Source organism: Echiichthys vipera (genome assembly GCF_963691815.1).
Source record: "Echiichthys vipera genome assembly, chromosome: 1".
Lineage (NCBI taxonomy): Eukaryota > Metazoa > Chordata > Actinopteri > Perciformes > Trachinidae > Echiichthys > Echiichthys vipera.
Window position 1 is genome coordinate 38,456,324 of NC_139826.1, and position 21,889 is coordinate 38,478,212.

Consider the following 21,889-nt stretch of genomic DNA (forward strand, 5'->3'; position numbering starts at 1 on the left):
TATAGAGTAGAGACCACTCTATGACTAATTCATGATTTCCAGAGACCCACACAGCTGATTCCCTCTCCTGCTGTGACTGTGCACCCGAGCAGCAGCAGCAGCAGAGCTTCAGTAATAAGATTTGCGCGGATGGATTTAAGCTGTTGCCTTCTGATTCGTCCACTCTGCACCTTATTCCCCCAGCAGCGGGCTGAGAAGACGAAACGGATCCCCAGAATGCTACAAGAGCCCGCTGGTAAGTGCTCAGTAAATGTCAAAGAAAAGTGAATCGAGGGGGGGCTGGAGACAGCAGATAAACCGGGGTCTGGTTACTGTGCGCCGTGGCTTTGCGTTTGGAGACCGGAGCGCACCGCGGCGCAGTGCGGAGCCTGGACGCATGAGCTTCCTCCCGGGGAAACTCTCCCGCACTTCACCTGTTTTCTCGGGGCAGCTGGATACGGCTCATAGATGAAAACTACTCCGGAGAGAGTCGTTCTCCGTCGGACAAGGAGCCTGTCAGTGTGCGGCGCACGGCGGAACACCGGAGACGATGTCGGGCATCTCCACTGACTCTAACAACGACACGCTGCCGGCGGCTGCGGTCACAGACTACAACTTCCCAGCGCTGATATTCGGGATCTTGCTGATTGTGATCACCACGGGTGGAAACGTGCTCGTGTGCCTCAGCGTGTACCTGGAGAGGGCTTTAAAAACCACCACGAACTACTTCATAGTCAGTTTGGCGTTTGCGGATCTGCTGCTGGCGGTGCTGGTTCTGCCGCTCTTCGTTTACGCAGAGGTAAGCACCGACCTGCAGGAGCACAGGTGGATTGGGGCACCCAGGGACACAAGGGGTCACGGGGTGGGGGTGCACATTACCAGGATGTGTGCTGTAATATTTAATACCTGTGTAGTGTCAGTGTGGGTCTGTGGGTCAACAGTCAGAAAGTCTCTCTTCGCTGTAAATACTGGCAACATGGCTGCAAAGACACGCAAATTGACTACAAAGACACACAGTGACTACGAAGACCTGCAGAATGACCTCAAAGAGATGCAAAATGACTACAAAGACCTGCAAAATGACTACAAAGACACACAAAATGACTGCAAAGAGATGCAAAATGACTACAAAGACCTGCAAAATGACTACAAAGACACACAAAATGACTGCAAATACATGCAAAATGACTACAAAGACATACGAAATGACTGCAAAGACACGCAAAATGACTACAAAGAGACACAAAATGACTGCAAAGACACGCAAAATGACTACAAAGAGACACGAAATGACTACAAAGAGATGCAAAATGACTACAAAGAGACACGAAATGACTACAAAGACACGCAAAATGACTACAAAGAGATGCAAAATGACTACAAAGACACGCAAAATGACTACAAAGAGATGCAAAATGACTGCAAAGACCTGCAAAATGACTGCAAAGACCTGCAAAATGACTGCAAAGACCTGCAAAATGACTACAAAGACACGCAAAATGACTGCAAAGACACGCAAAATGACTACAAAGAGACACAAAATGACTGCAAAGACACGCAAAATGACTACAAAGAGACACGAAATGACTACAAAGAGATGCAAAATGACTACAAAGAGATGGAAAATGACTACAAAGATACGCAAAATGACTACAAATACACACAAAATGACTACAAAGAGAAGCAAAATAACTACAAAGACACACAAAATGATGACAAAGACCTGCAGAATGACTGCAAAGACCTGCAGAATGACTGCAAAGACACACAAAATGACTACAAAGACCTGCAAAATGACTACAAAGTCACACAAAATGACTACAAAGACACACAATGATTACAAAGAGATGCAAAAAGACTACGAAGACACTTAAAATGACTACAAAGAGATGGAAAATGGCTACGAAGACCTGCAGAATGACTACAAAGACACACAAAATGACTACAGACACACAAAATGACTACAAAGACACGCAAAATGACTACAAAGACCTGCAAAATGACTACAAAGACACTCAAAATGACTATGAGGACACTCAAAATGACTACAAGGACACGCAAAATTACTACAAATACACACAAAATTACTACAAATACACACAAAATGACTACAAAGAGATGCAAAATAACTACAAAGAGATGCAAAATAACTACAAATACACACAAAATGATGACAAAGACACACAAGGTGACTACAAAGAGACAATAAGACTACAAAGACCTGCGAAATGACTACAAATACATTCAAATGACTACAAATACATTCAAATGATGACAAAGACACCCAAAACAACAAGACAACAACAACTTGTGTCTCTCTCAGTCTGGTGTTTTGGCGGTTAAGAGTATAAAAATTCAAAGTACAAGTAAAAGTAAAAGTTATATCAAATAGTTTACAAAGTTTTATATATAAAAAAAGCAAAATGCTTTATTTAACTAATCTGATGTGGGAACCAGAGGCAGAAAAAAGACCATCCAGTGCTGCTTTCCTCACGTCTTTAATCAGGGTTAATTAAATACGGGGAGACACTGGGGGGTTCCTGCCGGTTATTATGAGAGGCATGATCCATGAATCAGGATATTTACAGCCACTAAAAGATTTGAATGAGGTTATTAAAGTATTTAACGCCACCTGCCCGCCTGTCTGCCTGTCTGCCTACATATCTGTGTGGCTCAGAGATGCTCTACTGCGGCTCCTCCTGTAAGTCCTCTTTAATTAGCCGTGTTTGTGATCTTGTTACCTGCGCCAGCGGCCACAGCCAGTTAATCTAGCGAGTGTCACAGCGGCGGTTCGTCCCCGTGCACTCACTGGATTAGAGGAGTCAGTCTGAAAGTTAAAACCTTTCCACAGCCACCTGAAGGGAAGTGAGGAGAGCAGAAAGTGTTTCACTGGAGGAATGTGTTGGCTCAACCCTGAGCTGCAGTGGTGCAAGAGGATTAAACATATTTACGCTCAGATTTAGGGCTGCTAATCAGTTGGTGTGTGTGTGTGTGTTTCTTCCTGTGTGTGTGTGTGTGTGTGTGTAGTTTCAGGGCGGAGTCTGGTCCTTGAACATGCTGATGTGTGACGGCCTGATGACCATGGATGTGATGCTTTGCACCGCTTCCATATTCAACCTCTGTGCCATCAGCGTGGACAGGTACGTACGTGTGTGTGTGTGTGTGTGTGTGTGTGTGTGTGTGTGTGTGTGTGTGTGTGTGTGTGTGTGTGTATGTGTATCAATCATCCCTCTGCTTTAACACGGGAGGACTGAGGATGAGTTAGACCGTGTGCCCCAACGAAGGAAGAGAATGAAGACCCCAGTGTGAGAAAGTGAGGATTCATGATCAATGAATGAATCAAAGACAAAGAAAACTTAATAATAAATATATCTGCTCTCATTTGTACACCACTCTCGTACTCTGGACTGCAGCTGCAGCCTTTTCCCAACCCTCACCAAGTGGTTTTATTACCTAACCGCGTTATTTTATGTGAGTTCACAACGTAAACAATGTGTCCCATTGTGTTTGAAAGGTCGGTGTCTTGCTTTCGACGCCAAGTGACGTCAAAGGGTTCAGACAAATTGGTAGAATGTGACTGCACTTTAAAATATAAACAAAGTGCAGTAAACAGTTCAAAACACCGAGTTTGTGCGAGGACATCAATCTGAATTTCACTTAATCAGAGCCTTTATCCGCTAGTTGAAGTCGAGGTGTGATGGAGGGGATTCATCCGCCGTTTTGAAGCCGCAGGAGCGCCGCCCTTTTCCCTGAATGCGTTACGGGAATGATCCAAATTAGCGATTACCAAAAGCTAAAGCGTCAAACACGCAGAACAAATGTTGACCAGTCGCTCAAAGAGAAGGTTGAAAGTGTGAAGATTTAAAAGTCAGATTGAAAAAAAACGGGTAAAGTCAAACAAAAATAACAAATGGACTCCGTTAAAGCGACGTCGAGATTTTGATCAAAGAATCAGGAAACAACTCCGAGCAGAAGTCTGATGCTCTGTGCTGCTGACGGACGGAGACTCGCACTTATGCAGGAGTTGTTTAAGATAATTCAAAAGTAGTAAACTCCCGCAGTATATCACACATTTACTGCTCTGATGCTGAAGACAGAATTAAGTGTTGATGTAAAACTAAGAAGACGGGAGCTTCAAGACACTTCCTGTCTGGAGCAGCGGGGTGACGCCTTCATGGTCCTTTTTTTAATTTCATTTTTCTTCAATGGCTTCAATAAAAAAGGAATATCATATATATAATATGAGTGCATGTGTTGGAAGAAAAACATTAGATCTCATTCATAATAAACCAGTTTTTTGCTTTGACTATTTTAAAAAACATCCACTGGAACAAATATTCATTCATTCATCTTCAACCTCTTGTTCCTGTCTGGGTCGCGGGGGGCTGGAGCCGATCCCAGCTGACATCGGGCGTGAGGCGGGGTCCACCCTGGACAGGACGCCAGTCTATCACAGGACACATAGAGACGAACAGAGACAGACAACCATTCACACCTACGGGTGATTTAGAGTCATCAATGAACCGAACACCTGCACGTCTTTGGACTGTGGGAGGAAACCGGAGAACCCGGAGAAAACCCACGCAGACACGGGGACAACATGCAAACTCCACAAAGAAGGGCCCCAGCTGGGGTTTGAACCAGGAACCCTCTTGCTGTGAGGCGACAGTGCTGACATTACAGGAATTGAAGTTATAAAGAATACAGCTTTGGACTAACTTCTAATTATAATATCTGATAAATACTAAGTAATTAAAAGAATGATAAAGAAAGACGTATTAGGTATTAAGTAGCAGGTGACGTCTATTCCAAATGTGCTTCAGAGTTTCAACCCTGCTTCTTTGTTTGCAGGTTCATCGCTGTGTCCATCCCACTGAACTACAACCGTAAACACGTGGACCATCGTCAGCTCATCCTGCTGTCGGCCACCTGGCTGCTGGCCCTCGCCGTGGCCTCGCCCGTCATCTTTGGCATCAACAACGTGCCTGACCGCGACCCCAGCGAGTGCAAACTGGAGGACAACAACTACGTGGTGTATTCCTCCGTCTGCTCCTTCTTCATCCCCTGCCCCATCATGGTCCTGCTCTACTTTGGTGTTTTCCGCGGGCTGCGACACTGGGAGGAGACCCGTAAGGTCAAACTGCGCAGCAGCATCGAGGCCTGCAGGAGGCTGCAGCACGCGGCCGTCGCCACCGCCCTCCCCCCGCTGGCGGGCACCATCCCCGGGCCTCTGCCCATGCCTCTGCCCAGGATCATCGAGCGGGACTTGGCCCAGTGTCGGCTGGACGACACGGGCGACTTCATGCAGCAGGAGATTCCTTACCCTCGGCAGTACCGAGAGAACTCGGTGCCCACGGTGACGTTCAACCAGCAGCTGCACAGGAAGAAGAGAGCCAAGATCAACAGCAGGGAGAGGAAAGCTATGAGGGTGCTGCCTGTCGTAGTAGGTGAGTGTTCACGTTCTCCTCAATTAAAGAACCATAACAGCGCTTTTAATCCTGAGCCACAAATAACAATTTTACAGCTCTGCAGACACTTTACACAACACAGGCGTCGGTGCAGAAGCCTGATTCACAAATTTGCAAACACCACTTGGTTGTGGTCACGTGCAAAACTAACCTTTGGTAACCTTGGCTGTAGTTTTGTAGTAAGGGAGTGGTTGTTGTTGTACCAGATACAAGGAAACTGATTTCTGTGTGCGTCACATTCAGCATGAATATCGCTGTGAGTGTTGTTTTTCTATCATGCGGCTCACAAAACCACAACAAAACAAACATGCAAGGTTGAAGAAGAACAGTCGATTGTCTTGTCTTGTCTGCCCTGTACAAACGTTTTTGCGTTGAGGACCACAATGGAAATAAATCCTGGACTTTATTGTGTTTTTATAATCAATTGTATTTGATGTCTTTTCATGTGTGTAAGACATTTCTGATACAATCTAATAAATCAAACCAACACACGAAAAACGCCAGCACAAATGTCCGAGTGGAGAGACGACCAGATTCAGGAGCTTCAGTCAGTAATTATCAGAGCAAATTCAATGAACGGTTATTTATGATCAAAATCACGAACCGGCTCCTTGACCGTGGTGTAATCCGTGTCATGTCCTGCCGCCTGCGCGCTCTACCCAGGCGCCACCCGTGTCTAAACCTAACAGTATTTCTAGTAAGTGGGAACACGTGTGACACGGAGAATCTCCTGTTGTGTGTGACAGAGGGACTCAGGACCTGGTTCCCCTGATATTCATCTCATCTTCAGCCTCTTATCCGGGGTCGGGTCGCGGGGGCAGCAGCTCCAGCAGGGCACCCCAAACTTCCCTTTCAGGAGCCACATTAACCAGCTCTAACTGGGGGATCCCGAGGCGTTCCCAGGCCAGTGTGGAGATCTAATCTCTCCACCTGGTCCTGGGTCTTCCCCGAGGCCTCCTCCCAGCTGGACGTGCCTGGAACACCTCCCTAGGGAGGCGCCCAGGGTTCATCCTTACCAGATGATCCTGAACCACCTCAACTGGCTCCTTTCAACGCAAAGGAGCAGCAGCTCTACTCCGAGTTCCTCACGGATGCTGAACTTCTCCCCCTCTCTCTAAGGGAGACTCCAGACCCCCTCCTGAGGAAACACATTTCAGACGCTTGGACCTGGACCTGGTTCTCTGGGTCCTGACCCAGCTTTCATGACCACAGGTGAGGGTAGGAACCAGGACTGAGGGTAGATCCAGAGCTTTGTCTTCCTCAGCTCTCTTTTCGTCACAACGGTGCGGTAGAGCGACTGCAGCTCCGCCCCCGCTGCTCCGATTCTCCGGCCAAACTCACGCTCCATCGTCCCCTCACTCGTGAACAAGATCATGAGGTACTTGAACTCCTTCACTTGGGGTCAGGACTTATTCCCTACCTGGAGTAACACTCCACCGGTTTCCTGCTGAGAGCCACGGCCTCAGATTTGTCCGGAGTTAATATGTGAAAGCTATCGAGATTCAGCTTTGTTCAGTGTCAAAAGTGGCCTCTTGTTTGCACCTGCAGGGTTAAAGGAGGTCTGAACACGTCCAACCAGTTTTTCCATCAGTACAGCTGGTTCTGTTTAATATCTAGAAGTGATTATAGTCAGACCTCAGGCAGCCCGAGTGCCTCTTGCTCTTCATTACCGACATAAATGGATTTCTAAGAGCCAAACACACCTATAAAGTGTCCACTGAGAAACCTGAAGAAAGTGAGAAAGTCCTTTATTCAGACGGCTATTTCATGGTGAATTTCTAAAAGCACAGGCTGATGTTCGTACATGTTAAAATAGAGCTGGGTGAGACGCACAGCAGTGGCTCAAACTGTCTGTTTTTTTAATCTTAATTATTGTACCGTTCAGAACACACCAATCAACTCATTTTGTGCTGTTTGTTTACTGGCAGGAGACGTTATAGAAGTTATTCGGGTGCAACTTTCCACTTTAATTTCAGTCGTCTGTTTATTCACTGAAGCAGGAAATCGAAGTAAAATTGCCGGTGACAGTAGGTGAGATGTTTGAGTGCTGAACAGTTCAATATGATAATTACAAGCCTCTTTAAAAACGGCACTGCAGCAGATGAGCGCGGAGCCTATTAATCAAAAAGGATCGGAAGATAGAATTAGGGAAGAGGTCGGGAATGAGTCCTTACCCTGAGTGAAGGAGTTCAAGTACCTCGGGATCTTGTTCACGAGTGAGGGGACGATGGAGCGTGAGTTTGGCCGGAGAATCGGAGCAGCGGGGGCGGAGCTGCAGTCGCTCTACCGCACCGTTGTGACCAAAAGGGAGCTGAGGAAGGCAAAGCTCTGGATCTACCGCTCAGTCCTGGTTCCTACCCTCACCTGTGGTCATGAAAGCTGGGTCAGGACCCAAAGAACCAGGTCCAGGTCCAAGCGTCTGAAATGTGTTTCCTCAGGAGGGGGTCTGGAGTCTCCCTTAGAGAGAGGGGGAGAAGTTCAGCATCCGTGAGGAACTCGGAGTAGAGCCGCTGCTCCTTTGCGTTGAAAGGAGCCAGTTGAGGTGGTTCAGGATCATCTGGTAAGGATGAACCCTGGGCGCCTCCCTAGGGAGGTGTTCCAGGCACGTCCAGCTGGGAGGAGGCCTCGGTGAAGACCCAGGACCAGGTGGAGAGATTAGATCTCCACACTGGCCTGGGAACGCCTCAGGATCCCCCAGTTAGAGCTGGTTAATGTGGCCCGGGAAAGGGAAGTTTGGGGTCCCCTGCTAAAGCTGCTGCCCCCGAGACCCGACCCCGGATAAGCGGATGAAGATGAGATGAGATGAAGATAGAATTATAAACTAATCTGTCACAATTTCAAACCCATCAGAAATGTTTACCTGCTGCACATTTCAGAAGAAGAAATGGACTTTGGGCTCTTGACGCACTCTGTGTTTGAACTAAGTTTGTGTCGCAGCTCAGGTCGCGCTGAAGGTGTGAGGCTGCCGAAGTTCTCGCAGGTGCGGTGTGAGTGCCGGGATAAAAGCGTCACCTCTGACTCACCGTCTCTCAACAGGCAGCGCCGTTATAGCTTAAAGCCCTCAATCCAATTATTGTGCAACGCATGATGCCACCGTCACACCGTCGCTCCTGTAAACTGATCCGTTCTGATTCCTTCACCTTTTGGACCGATGACCCACCAGAGCGTTTAGCCACTACATGCAGTATGTGTGGTTTTTACATAAAGATACGTTTGCAGTCACTGCTGCCACTTTTGTGCTCAAACTGCAGCACTCAGCGGATTTACAGCCGACGTGGTGCAGGTGGTATAAGACCATAAAACCGTTAACACTCGTTTATGTCGACAGTAAAGAGATTCAACCCGCAGAGCAAAGCCTCGACTGCAGACACGAGCGCCGCAGAGGTTAACAAGACAATATCAGACAATGTTTTGTTTTTGACAAGACAGAAAAAGAAAAGACAAGATAGAAAAAGACAAGATAGAGAAGATAAAACAAGACAGAATTTTTTTCCCCTTCTAAAAATCACTGTGTCCGCGTCATAGTTTTCCTATTATCATCTGTCTTTAATACCACATCTAGATATAAGACGAGGTAGAAGATAAGACAGAGAATAAGACGAGACAGAACAAGAAAAGACAGGACAAGAAAAGACACGATAGAAATAGAAAATCTAGAAAAAGAAAAGACAAGATAGAAAAAGACAAGATAGAAATAGAAAATCTAGAAAAAGAAAAGACAAGATAGAAAAAGACAAGATAGAAATAGAAAATCTAGAAAAAGAAAAGACAAGATAGAAAAAGACAAGATAGAGAAGACAAGATAGAAATAGAAAGTCTAGAAAAAGAAAAGACAAGATAGAAAAAGACAAGATAGAAATAGAAAATCTAGAAAAAGAAAAGACAAGATAGAAAAAGACAAGATAGAAAAAGACAAGAGAGAAAAAGACAAGATAGAAAAAGACAAGAGAGAAAAAGACAAGATAGAAAAAGACAAGAGAGAAAAAGACAAGATAGAAAAAGACAAGATAGAAATAGAAAATCTAGAAAAAGAAAAGACAAGATAGAAAAAGACAAGATAGAAATAGAAAATCTAGAAAAAGAAAAGACAAGATAGAAAAAGACAAGATAGAAATAGAAAATCTAGAAAAAGAAAAGACAAGATAGAAAAAGACAAGATAGAGAAGACAAGATAGAAATAGAAAGTCTAGAAAAAGAAAAGACAAGATAGAAAAAGACAAGATAGAAATAGAAAATCTAGAAAAAGAAAAGACAAGATAGAAAAAGACAAGATAGAAAAAGACAAGAGAGAAAAAGACAAGATAGAAAAAGACAAGAGAGAAAAAGACAAGATAGAAAAAGACAAGATAGAAAAAGACAAGATAGAAATAGAAAATCTAGAAAAAGAAAAGACAAGATAGAAAAAGACAAGATAGAAATAGAAAATCTAGAAAAAGAAAAGACAAGATAGAAAAAGACAAGATAGAAATAGAAAATCTAGAAAAAGAAAAGACAAGATAGAAAAAGACAAGATAGAGAAGACAAGATAGAAATAGAAAATCTAGAAAAAGAAAAGACAAGATAGAAAAAGACAAGATAGAAATAGAAAATCTAGAAAAAGAAAAGACAAGATAGAAAAAGACAAGATAGAAATAGAAAATCTAGAAAAAGAAAAGACAAGATAGAAAAAGACAAGATAGAAATAGAAAATCTAGAAAAAGAAAAGACAAGATAGAAAAAGACAAGATAGAGAAGACAAGATAGAAATAGAAAATCTAGAAAAAGAAAAGACAAGAAAGAAAAAGACAAGATAGAAAAAGAAAAGACACGATAGAAATAGAAAATATAGAAAAAGAAAAGACAAGATAGAAAAAGAAAAGACAAGATAGAAAAAGAAAAGACAAGGAAAGACAAGATAGAAAAAGAAAAGACAAGGAAAGACAAGATAGAAAAAGACACGATAGAAAAAGACAAAGTAGAAAAAGAAAAGATAGAAAAAGACAAGACAGAAAAAGACACGATAGAAAAAGAAAAGACAGAAAAAGAAAATATAGAAAAAGACAAGATAGAAAAAGACAAGATAGAAAAAGAAAATATAGAAAAAGACAAGATAGAAAAAGACAAGATAGAAATAGACAAGATAGAAAAAGACACGATAGAAAAGGTAGAAAAAGAAAAGACGGATAAACGACAGGACACTTTTGCTGATCTCCATCTGGGAAGTTTGATCGTTGCAGCAGAAACGATACAAACAACAGAAGTAAATACAAACAGGGAACGACGTCACAACAGGAACATCAGCACGGGAGAACATGGAAGACAAGGACACGTTACAGTGGGAGAGTGAGTGATGCTGAAGGTGACAAGTTTAAAACACTTAGGGCGCACTCCCACTGTCTCTCCGTACCGTGCTCCAGCACGTGTCACGGCTAAAGTCTGGTTCCTTTGACCAGTGTGAGTGCAACTGTACTGCGCCTAGGAGCGGCACGCTTGCCGTCCACGGCCCGTTTGGGAGAGGTGGGCTTTAGTAAAGCACGTTTGCACATGTACGAGCATGAGCGTGCGCACGTGTACGAGCATGAGGCCTACGGCGGCTCTGAGGTCATTTACTGTGCGTCTGTTGGAACATAGAAAAAAGGACAAGTGGCTCTCAAAGTTAATGTCGATCCCTGACTTGTCGTACTTTTTAAATCACAAAATAAACACAGGAGTAATTATTTAATTGTGCCTCAAAATCCTTGAGTGTCTGAGGGCGCACTCACACTGTCCATCCGTACCGTGCCCGAGCACGTTTCACGACTAAAGACTAGTTAGTTTGACCTGTGTGAGGCGCGGTATGCTGGCCGTCCACGGCCCGTTTGGGAGAGGTGGGCTTAGTAAAGCACGTTAGCACGAGCACGAGCACGAGCGCGCGCACGTGTACGAGGCCTACAGTCGCACCCGCAGCCAAACTATGAAAAAAACTGCGACTTAGGGTGCACTCACACTGTCCTTCCGCACCGGGCCAAAACCGTTTTTTCAGCTAAAGCCTAGTGCGTTTGACCAGTGTGAGTGCAACCACTCCGCGCATCTGGCCGTCCACGGCCCGTCTGAGAGAGGTGGGCTTTTGTAGAGCGCGTTTGCACATGTACAAGCACGAGGCCTACGGCGGTTCTGAGGTAATTTCCTGTGCGCCTGTTGGGATGTAGAAAAAAGAAGGAGGGAACATGCGCGGACATTTAAAACAATGGCGGTGAAAGGTTCACGTTGGTGTGATGCGGAGGTGGAGTGTTTACTGCAGATTTGGTCGATGAAAAGATTCAAAAACAGTCGACAAGACGCACAAAAACTCAGAGGTCTACGGAAAGATCTGGAAACAAAGCCACGCATCGCCATGACGTCATCAATGCGTGTGACGTGTTACGGCGTGATGACGTATAGGCAGCAAGAAGCATTCTCCGAGGCCCAGGTAGTGTGAGTACAAACGGGCCTGGAGGGGGGGACAAGGACCCTAAAGCACGGGGCACGGGACGGAGGCACAGTGGGAGTGCGCCCTAAGTCCCCCTCCACACAAAAAAAAGTGTTTTCCTTCTGTTTGTCCTTGAAAATGTCAAAAATTCTTATCAAAAGTGCGGTAAAATAGAGTTTGAGCCGTGCTTTTTTGATTAAAATACTCCAGAAAATGCCTTCAGAACTAAATAACCACGACAAATCACTGACATGGGTCCCTACGTTTAACGGAGCCGGCCTGAAGCATCGCATGAATAAGAAGTGATGCGCTGATGTCGCACCGACGCTACAGCTGCGGAGTATTATGCAAAGTCTGTTCTGCACAGAGAGAGAGAGAGACATTAATCTCATCCGTCAAAGTCTCAACACAAAACCAATAAATCGTTCGCTTGTTTTATCAACAACAGGCGTCGACACCCGAGACAAACGGCCTCGGTTTGATTCAGTGACGTCGTCGTTCACGGCGTTTGCTGTTGAAGGGAAATAAGCTCATTAAAGGCGGTTGCATCAGACGGAGACGCACCTTCAGTGACGGTTTGAGGATATTTATCATGTTTTCAGGAGCACGGCTCTGAAATTACTTTAATCTGAGGTGGAAAACTTCAGGGGAGTCTCCAGGAGACGCTGTTTTCCTCAGTTTAATGTAGAAATATAAAGATAGAGACAGATATAGATAGATATACTGTAGATATAGATATAGATAGAGATAGATAAAGATAGATATAGAGATAAATTAGATAGATATAGAGATAGATAGATAAAGATAGATATAGAGATAGATAAAGATAGATATAGAGATAGATAAAGATATATATAGGGATAAATTAGATAGATAGATAGATATAGATAAAGATAGATCAAGAGATAGATTAAGATATAAAGATAGATTAGATAGATATAGAGATAGATTAAGATATAGAGATAGATTAGATAGATATAGAGATAGATATAGTGATAGATAGATAGAGATAGATAGATAGATAGATATAGATAAAGATAGATAAAGAGATAGATTAATATATAGAGATAGATTAGATAGATATAGAGATAGATTAAGATATAGAGATAGATTAGATAGATATAGAGATAGATTAGATGGATAAAGAGATAGATTAAGATAGAGATAGATTAGATAGATATAGAGATAGATTAGATGGATATAGAGATAGATTAAGATAGAGATAGATTAGATAGATATAGAGATAGATTAAGATATAGAGATAGATTAGATAGATATAGAGATAGATTAGATGGATATAGAGATAGATTAAGATAGAGATAGATTAGATAGATAGAGATAGATTAGATGGATATAGAGATAGATTAAGATAGAGATAGATTAGATAGATATAGAGATAGATGGATAAAGATAGATATAGAGACAGATAAAGATAGATATAGATATAGAGATAGATAGAGATAGAAATATATATATAGATCGATATATATATATACAGTATATAGAGAGTGAGAGAGCAAGAGAGAGATAGATAATATATATATATATATAGGTATAAATAGATATAGAGATAAGATAGAGATAAATAGATAGATCTGTGTCACCGGTGGAACAGATTTTGGCTAAATTCTATCAAACTTTCTGTTTCTTTCTGTTGTTAATCGTATTTAAAGCATTGAATCAAAACAGAAGTTCATGTAGAAACGTTGTCTCCTGCGTCCGCGTCTTAATCAACACCTGGAGCAGCGACGTCTGGAGTTATAATGATGAGACAGCGTGGTCGTTACTTTTCCACTTTGTCTCTAATGAACTCAGTCGTAAAACATTTAGAGTCACGCTGTCGAGTCGCAGGCAAACACATCGTCGTCATTCAATCTGGATCTTCAGGCGGGACGAAAACACAGAAGAAGAAGAAATTAACGAGCGATCATTTACGAGGAGACAGAGTGACTTATCTTTGGGATGAGCCGGGGCGGAGGGACGAGGCTGTTAAAACATAGTTTTATTTCCTGCCTGCAGTTACAACATGAGGTCGCCCATTTAAGTTACACTCTCACCTTCAGCGTGACACTTATTCTGTATTATTTGGTGCATTAAATCAATCTAAAAAGACCTGCTGCCATCTTTGTTTTGGTAACGTGTACGTGTGAGTTTCATTCTGTCAACTCTGCGATGAAATCTTGTGTATTTGAGTCTGTTTTTTGTTTATTTTGTGTGAGCTTTAAGGTTTCAGCCCCTCATTTTTGCAATGCAAGATTGTGCATTGTGTCTCATCTGTGCTCAGGTTAATGAGGGGCAGATTAAAGTGGTCATGGGCCCCGAGGCGACTGTTGAGTTTCCAAAGACGGACGCAGGCTGGAGGACTGAATGCACAATCTTGCAACAACAATTAGGGGCAAGAACCTCAATGTTCAAAGAAAGAAAACAAAACGAATACATAAGCTTTTATTATAAAGTTGGCAGGCAGAAAGTCACACGGACAAGTTTCTAAAACAAAGATTACAGCGCATCTTTTTAGGGTTTAATTCAATCTTTTTTATCGTGGCAAATACATTCTTAAATGGTAAATGGACTTGTACTTATAAAGCGCCTTTCTAGTCTTCTGACTACTCAAGGCGCTTCACAGTGTTTGTCACATTCACCCGTTGGTGGACATCTACAGACCATCTAATCTGACCATTCACACCACATTTACACACCCATGTGCAGCACGGGGAGCAATTTGGGGTTCAGTGTCTTGCCCAAGGACACTTCGACATGTGGACCGGGGGAGGTGAGGATCGAACCACCAATCTCTCAAACAGAGGACGACCCACTCTTCCACCAAGCCACAGCCGCCCATATAAGACATATTGTCTTAGACATTACCAGCTGTACTGCTGATAAAGTCACACAACGTATTTTTGAGACTTTCCATTCATCAATCATCCAAATGCTATATTTACAAAAACAACAACATAATACACCCACGGGGCGTTTTGAGGGGAACAGAATTAAACTATTGCTTTACCATAAAAAAATATATTTAGTCTGAATTATAACATTTTTTTGACGTTGAAAGGAGCCAGTTGAGGTGGTTCAGGATCATCTGGTAAGGATGAACCCTGGGCGCCTCCCTAGGGAGGTGTTCCAGGCACGTCCAGCTGGGAGGAGGCCTCGGGGAAGACCCAGGACCAGGTGGAGAGATTAGATCTCCACACTGGCCTGGGAACGCCTCAGGATCCCCCAGTTAGAGCTGGTTAATGTGGCCAGGGAAAGGGAAGTTTGGGGTCCCCTGCTAAAGCTGCTGCCCCCGCGACCTGACCCCGGATAAGAGGCTGAAGATGAGATGAGATTTTTTTTGACGGGTTTGACAATAACTTTCTGTCACGTTCTGTTTCCATTGTGGCAGCCATTAAGCGGCCAGCTTTGGTTACGTTTCTCCTTGATCCGTAAGCTAATTTTCACGTTTACTTAGCTGTAATGGCTAACGCTAACGGCTAACGCTAACTGTCAGTCAAACTCCTCTAATCCTTGTTTTGATGCTGTGATTTTCTGGAGGGGACGGGTTCAAACAGGCTCAAACAGACTCCGGTCTCCTGGAGCTACTGGGCCGGGTCTGACCAACCTGGCAACCCGACTGCTGGACTTGTTTTTTGTTGTTGCGACTACGATCTTGAGACAATAGATGGCGGTGTTCTGCTAATTCTACAGATTCAACCTTTGTGTAGTGTAACTCCATCTTAAAATGTGTCTAAGATGGAACCCACTTTTTCTGCATTAACATGCGTCAAATAAGAAATTTGCGTTAACGAGCAGTTGGACAGGTGTACCTAATAAAGTGGCCACTGAGGGTACAAGTTAGTGTAGTCCATGTCAGACTCTGCTATTCTGTGTCAGAATGGGTTAGAGCGGGTGTGAATTCAACTTAGCGGAAGAGGCGGGACTAAATTCAAACTGGAAAATGCTGCAACGGAGGGGCGACAACTAGATTCACTTTATAAATGTAGAAAGAGGATCAGAAGGAGTTTTGGCGGTTTGCTGAGTCAGAAGAGTACTTTTACTTTTACTCAACGTACGTTTTTGAATGTAACCAAGTTTTTCTACATTGAGGTACTTAAAGTTCATTCTTTCATTCATCCTTAACCTCTTGTCCCTGTCGGGGTCACGGGGGGCTGGAGCCGATCCCAGCTGACTTCGGGCGTGAGGCGGGGTCCACCCTGGACAGGACACCAGTCTATCACAGGACACATAGAGACAAACAGAGACAGACAACCATTCACACCTACGGGTGATTTAGAGTCATCAATGAACCGAACACCTGCACGTCTTTGGACTGTGGGAGGAAACCGGAGAACCCGGAGAAAACCCACGCAGACACGGGGACAACAAGCAAACTCCACACAGAAGGGCACCAGCCGGGATTCGAACCAGGAGGCGCCACCGTGTCGCCCTGGTACTTAAAGTTATCATCCGTAATATTTCCATCTATTGAATTGCGTGTGTCCAGTGCCTCTTTGCTGCGTGTTCACATGTGTGTGTGTGTGCGGTGTGCTGAGTCAGAAGAGTTGTGGGAAAAGCTTTTTGGAAAAATAAACAGAAGAAGAAGAGACACGATCGCCATTTCCTGCAAGTGCTCGGCGGCAGTGTGTGATTCAAAACAGCACTCACTGGGGAAATTAAGCGGACTGATTGTGCTGGTACAGAGGGGACACAGCGCACGAATGTCAGTACACTCACTGCAGTGCGCGGTTTGGGACACAGCGCACGTCTGGCCGTTAGCGAGGATTTCTCTGTTAAAACCGTCTCGGAGGCTCATTTGATGAATATCGATGCTGAAAAAACCTGTTAATCATGTCGACATCTCTTCAAACATACGGTCAAGTCCATTTAAAGTCTGATCCGACGGCTCTGGTGCACTCAGCCCACTTGGTCCAGATCAGATAAAATGTTTCGTTTTGGGCCCTGAGGGAAAACGAAAGTCCTTTCTATAATTAAAATTTCATGTTTTATTTTTATCCACTCTTCAAAAGCCGATGGGTCTGATTTTATCTCCTTGTGACGGCCTTTTTTACTCGCTGCCAGAAGGATATCAGCATATTTTTACTTATTTTAAAGATATTTTACTAATTTATGTGATTTTACTTTTTTATTTGTAGTATTTTAGTTACTTGCTATGTAGTTTAATTGATATTTTACTAGTTTAAGGTAACTTTTATTGTACCCAAGGGTAGATTTGGATGCAGGTAGAAAGAGTAGGCTGCTTACACACACACACACACACACACACACACACACACACACACACACACACACACACGACATTAATGACATTGACATAACAGTGGCAACAGGGCTCCAGACATAGAGACATGGTTAAATCTGAAATAATATATATATATAATTAATCCTGTGAATAAAGGAGTCACACACACACACATACACATACACATACACACACACACATACACATACACATACACACACACACAAACAATCTGAAATATACATGAATATATATGTGTGTGTATATTTCAGGGGGTAAAATACCGAATCAAAGTCATCCTAACAGATTCTCGCAGCTGAACCAGAATAAGTAATAAATATATAAATACATGAAGATGCTGTGCAGTCAGAAGTGAGATAAATGAGTGTGTGTGTGTGTAGTCTAAACGCCCAAGTGTTATTTAATATTATGACAGCTGAGGGAACAAAACCACCTCTGTATCTTTTAGTTTTGCAGGCGGCCATTTCGTAGCTACGGCCTGATGGGAGAGGCTGAAATTTAGTTTTACTTTAATATACTTTTATTTTGCACATTATTTTAATGTTTTAACATTTCCTTAAATAATACAAACGCCCCGAGTTTGTCCTCCCATGTTTCCTCAAAGTGTCGGAGCGCGTGTGAATTCTACGTAGCGGTGGAGGCGGGACTTAATTCAAACTAGAAAATGCTGCAACTGAGCGGCGACAATGTAGAAAGAGGATCAGGAGGAGTTTTGGCGGTTTGCTGAGTCAGAAGAGTACTTTTACTTTTACTCGACGTACGTTTTTGAATGTAACACTTCTACATTGAGTTACTTAAAGTTCATTCATTCATTCATCTTCAGCCTCTTGTCCCTGTCGGGGTGTCGGGGGGCTGGAGCCGATCCCAGCTGACATCGGGCGTGAGGCGGGGTCCACCCTGGACAGGACGCCAGTCTATCACAGGGCACATAGAGACGAACAGAGACAGACAACCATTCACACCTACGGGTGATTTAGAGTCATCAATGAACCCAACACCTGCACGTCTTTGGACTGTGGGAGGGCTGGGGCCCTTCTGCGTGGAGTTAGTGTTTCCTCACTTTCACTTTGTTTTAGTAGAAGAAGAAGAATTCCTTTATTAGTCCCGCATCGGGGAAATTAGTTTTTATTATTATTATTCATGTTACACATTATCATTGTTACATTTTTACACACACACAGGCCCGAAATACACACACACACACGCACAGACAGGACCTACATACATGCAATTAATGGAGAGATGTCAGAGCGACGGGGCTGCCAATGGGCCGACGCCCCGAGCAGTTAGGGGTTCGGTGCCTTGCTCAACAGCACCTCAGCAGTGCCCAGGAGATGAACTGGCACCTCTCCAGCCACCAGTCCACGCTCCATTCATGGTCCACACAGGGACTCAACCCTCCGATTCCCATCCCAATCACCTATGGACTGAGCTACTGCCGCCCCATTGATCCACGCTTTTACGTCGAGTTTGATTGATTTAGTTTCACCTGCGTTCGTAAAGCTGTGGGCTCGTCTCTAACGTCTCCCTGCAGCAGGTCTGAAGCCCAGTACAAAACCTCCACACGCAGTAAATCTGTGAGGAGACCGGGAGGGTTTTGTGTCACGACTACACGCAGAAAGCTAAATATTCAGACTGAAACACTTGCTGACAGCAGCACATCTGTGGACGGGGAGAGTTATTACGTTCACCTTCTGAAGGACGCGTTTCCATACTGGGAGCGATCGCCACGGTGATTAAAGAGGCGACAGGTGCGTTTGACTTCTGCAGTGTAATAACACAGTCAGCTGTGGTGGAGAGTAATTAAGTACATTTACACAAGTACTTATATACGCCGCCGTGTTGGTGACGGTGCTGACAGCGGTCAGTCTGCCGCTGGAGCTCGTCACTAACGGTTACGCTGCGTTCACTTGTAATCTGAAATCTGGAACTTCCAACTTCTGAGTCAGGCTTGTAGTAAGGGCAGAAGTGTAACAGTAACATGTATGTGTGTGTGTGTGTGTGTGTGTGTGTGTGTGTGTGTGTGTGTGTGTGTGTGTGTGTGTGTGTGTGTGTGTGTGTGTGTGTGTGTGTGTGTGTGTGTGTGTGTGTGGATTTAAGAGGGGAACATATAGGTGACGGACCGGAAGTAAAGAGGTGAATGTGTTTCAATAAAGTTTACAAAAGAGCAAAAAACAAACAAGCACATAGTGACCGTGAACGTGACAAGATGGAGGCTCTGAAAGAACAGCAGTTACGTCTTACTGCCACAGAGGCCGCTACAAACAATGCATCTCAAATTGTACGGATTATGACTGAGTAAGTAGTTTATCGTGATACACAACTATAAAAACAGACGTAGCGTCTCCGTCGAGGTCCGTTCTCTCAACTTGTTCCAATCGTCCTCGCCTACAGGAGTCTCCATCTTGTCAGACTTTTACTCCGCCTCATTTCCTCTGACCAAAAAAGGGCATGTATGTGAGGTTGTGGGGAGGGGCGTACGTCCATCTGGCTGATGTTTACCTCCGAGAAGTGAGGGCCAGAGGCTAGCTGTCACTCAAGAGGCCACGCCCCTAATTATTCATTAACTTCAACCTCCAATAACATAAAAACTAGCCCCTCCCCCTCAGTGTTGTCATGGAGATATGAGCTAAACACACAGACTAGAATGTTCTTTTGTCCTTAAACAGGTTTAATGATGCTGTGTAAACGGCCTGTTTAACATGGGGCTCAATGAGAAACTGCTCTGTTATGAAACCTGCCCCTAGTGGACACTCAGAGAACTGACGTTTTTGGCACTTCCTGATTGGATCAAACAGGAAGTCGCTGTGGTGGGGGGTTATAGACAACGTAACGCTCACAGCTCCAGACTTCCCAGTTGATCCATTTCTTTATATTTACTCGCTTTTCTCATAGTTCAAAATACATGAAATCAATGAAACAGATGGAGAAAAACGATCCTTTTCATGCAACCAAAACGAAGGATGACTAAATGAAAACATGTCTAAACTTGTGTCGGAGTGATACTTTCCGAACACTGATGTTTGGCTACAAAACCCAATTTAAAAAAGGACAAGATTTTTCTCTCTGACAAGAAAATGACCATGTATTTTAATTGCTCTGAGCCCGCTGACAGCTCACATTGTTGATTTATGACATTTCGCTGGCAAGGGCAAGAATCATTGTTCCAAAAAAAGAGACATAATTGGTGTGAGATTAACATCCCCCAGATGCTTATTGTCAGCTTTGTGATGCATTGTGTCACAATATTTTCTTTCACTGCTGGCGCCCAGAGGATGCATCTGAGCGTGACGCACGGGGCTGCAAACAGAAGTGAATCTGTCGCTTTGTGTAAGAAAAACAAAAACTGTGTTGATGATTTTTTAAAAAGGCAACGTTATGACTAACTACCATTTCCCCTGCAGGTTGCTTCCTGTTCTGCTGGACGCCGTTCTTCGTGGTGCACACGACGCGAGCCGTCTGTCTGACGTGCGTCATCCCTCCCGCTCTGATGAGCACCGTCACCTGGCTGGGCTACGTCAACAGCGCTCTCAACCCCATCATCTACACCATCTTCAACACGGAGTTCAAGAAGTTCTTCAAGAAATGTTTCAGCAGCTGCTGCAGACGCCCCGTTTCTCTCCACAGACGCTAAAGGGAGGCACCGGCACGATTGGACAGTCTGAAGCTGCTGGTTTGGTCGGTTAAATCATCTCCGCCAGCTGGATGATGCTTGATAGTGTCTGTCTGACAGGAAAATTACACTTCAACGCTGTTGCTGGTGATGTATATTACTCCCTTTATCATTTGGTGATGTACTTTCTTGATCCTCTGGGATTACTGCCCAAAGAAATGATGATGTCGGGGCATTTTCAGCTCGTCTGTACAGCACTTTTCCACTGTATATTATCAGCCTGGGATGAGGTTACGTTGGGTCTGCCAGTTCCAGTGAACGGCGAGGGATTTGTGCAGAGCCTGTCCGCCTGAAAGGATCAACTCGGGGTGAAAATGTCCCAATGGATACATAAAGATCGAATAAGCTTCAACAGAGCAGAATGTCAAACAAGCTTCATGACAAAACAAAATCCTTAAAAATCAACGACTGATCTTAGGTTAAAAGAAAAGTCTCTTAGTCGCTTTCTCACTGAGAGTTGAGAGGAGAAGATCAGTGCCTCTCTCACGTCTGTACGCTGAGTTTAAAGTAACAGGTCTGTCTCTGCTCCAGCTGGTTTAAATCAACTCGTTATCAAGGAGATCATAACGAGCTTAAACCAGCCGGCTACAACGGTCGGTCACGGTTCTGTGCGATGGCAACGGTACACATAAAAATGGCCGCGGTTCTGACCCTCCTATGTCGATCTTTACAGCGGACGTCGTCCACAGACTCTTGGAGAATCAAGGCGATTTTGGGCCTGATTCTCTGGAGGTTTCGATCGTTCTAAAGATTATTTTTACAGGTTTTTCTGTTTGGTGCGGGTTGTTAAAGCAGTTCTTACCTTTCTGGCATTTTTACTCTTTCCTTTTCTTAACTTAAAATGCTCCTAAAAAGCGTATGGTGCACTAAAATGTTAAAGAAATCCACCCGGTGTTGAAACTCATCAATATCTAATTCTCATAGTTCTGATAAAAGAATGACCAATCATTTTATTCGGTCTGAATATCATCGCAGCGTCCCTTCAGTTTCCTCCGGCTGTCACCGCTTTAGTGGCGCCTCTCTGCAGAGCAACATAGCATTAGAGTGACAGAGCGGTCCGTGAGAGAGAGCGAGGA

At 44.0% G+C, this 21,889-nt stretch overlaps 1 protein-coding gene across 1 annotated transcript; it reads left to right on the plus strand.

Moving 5' to 3' along the window:
• Positions 1–529: 529 nt before the first annotated feature.
• drd4b (dopamine receptor D4b) lies at positions 530–20,774 on the plus strand (the record flags this gene model as incomplete). The annotated part of the gene is made up of 4 exons (XM_083920734.1): positions 530–778; positions 3,007–3,119; positions 4,831–5,426; positions 20,545–20,774. The coding sequence occupies 4 exons, from the start codon at positions 530–532 to the stop codon at positions 20,772–20,774; spliced, it is 1,188 nt and encodes a 395-aa protein (XP_083776860.1).
• Positions 20,775–21,889: the final 1,115 nt, after the last annotated feature.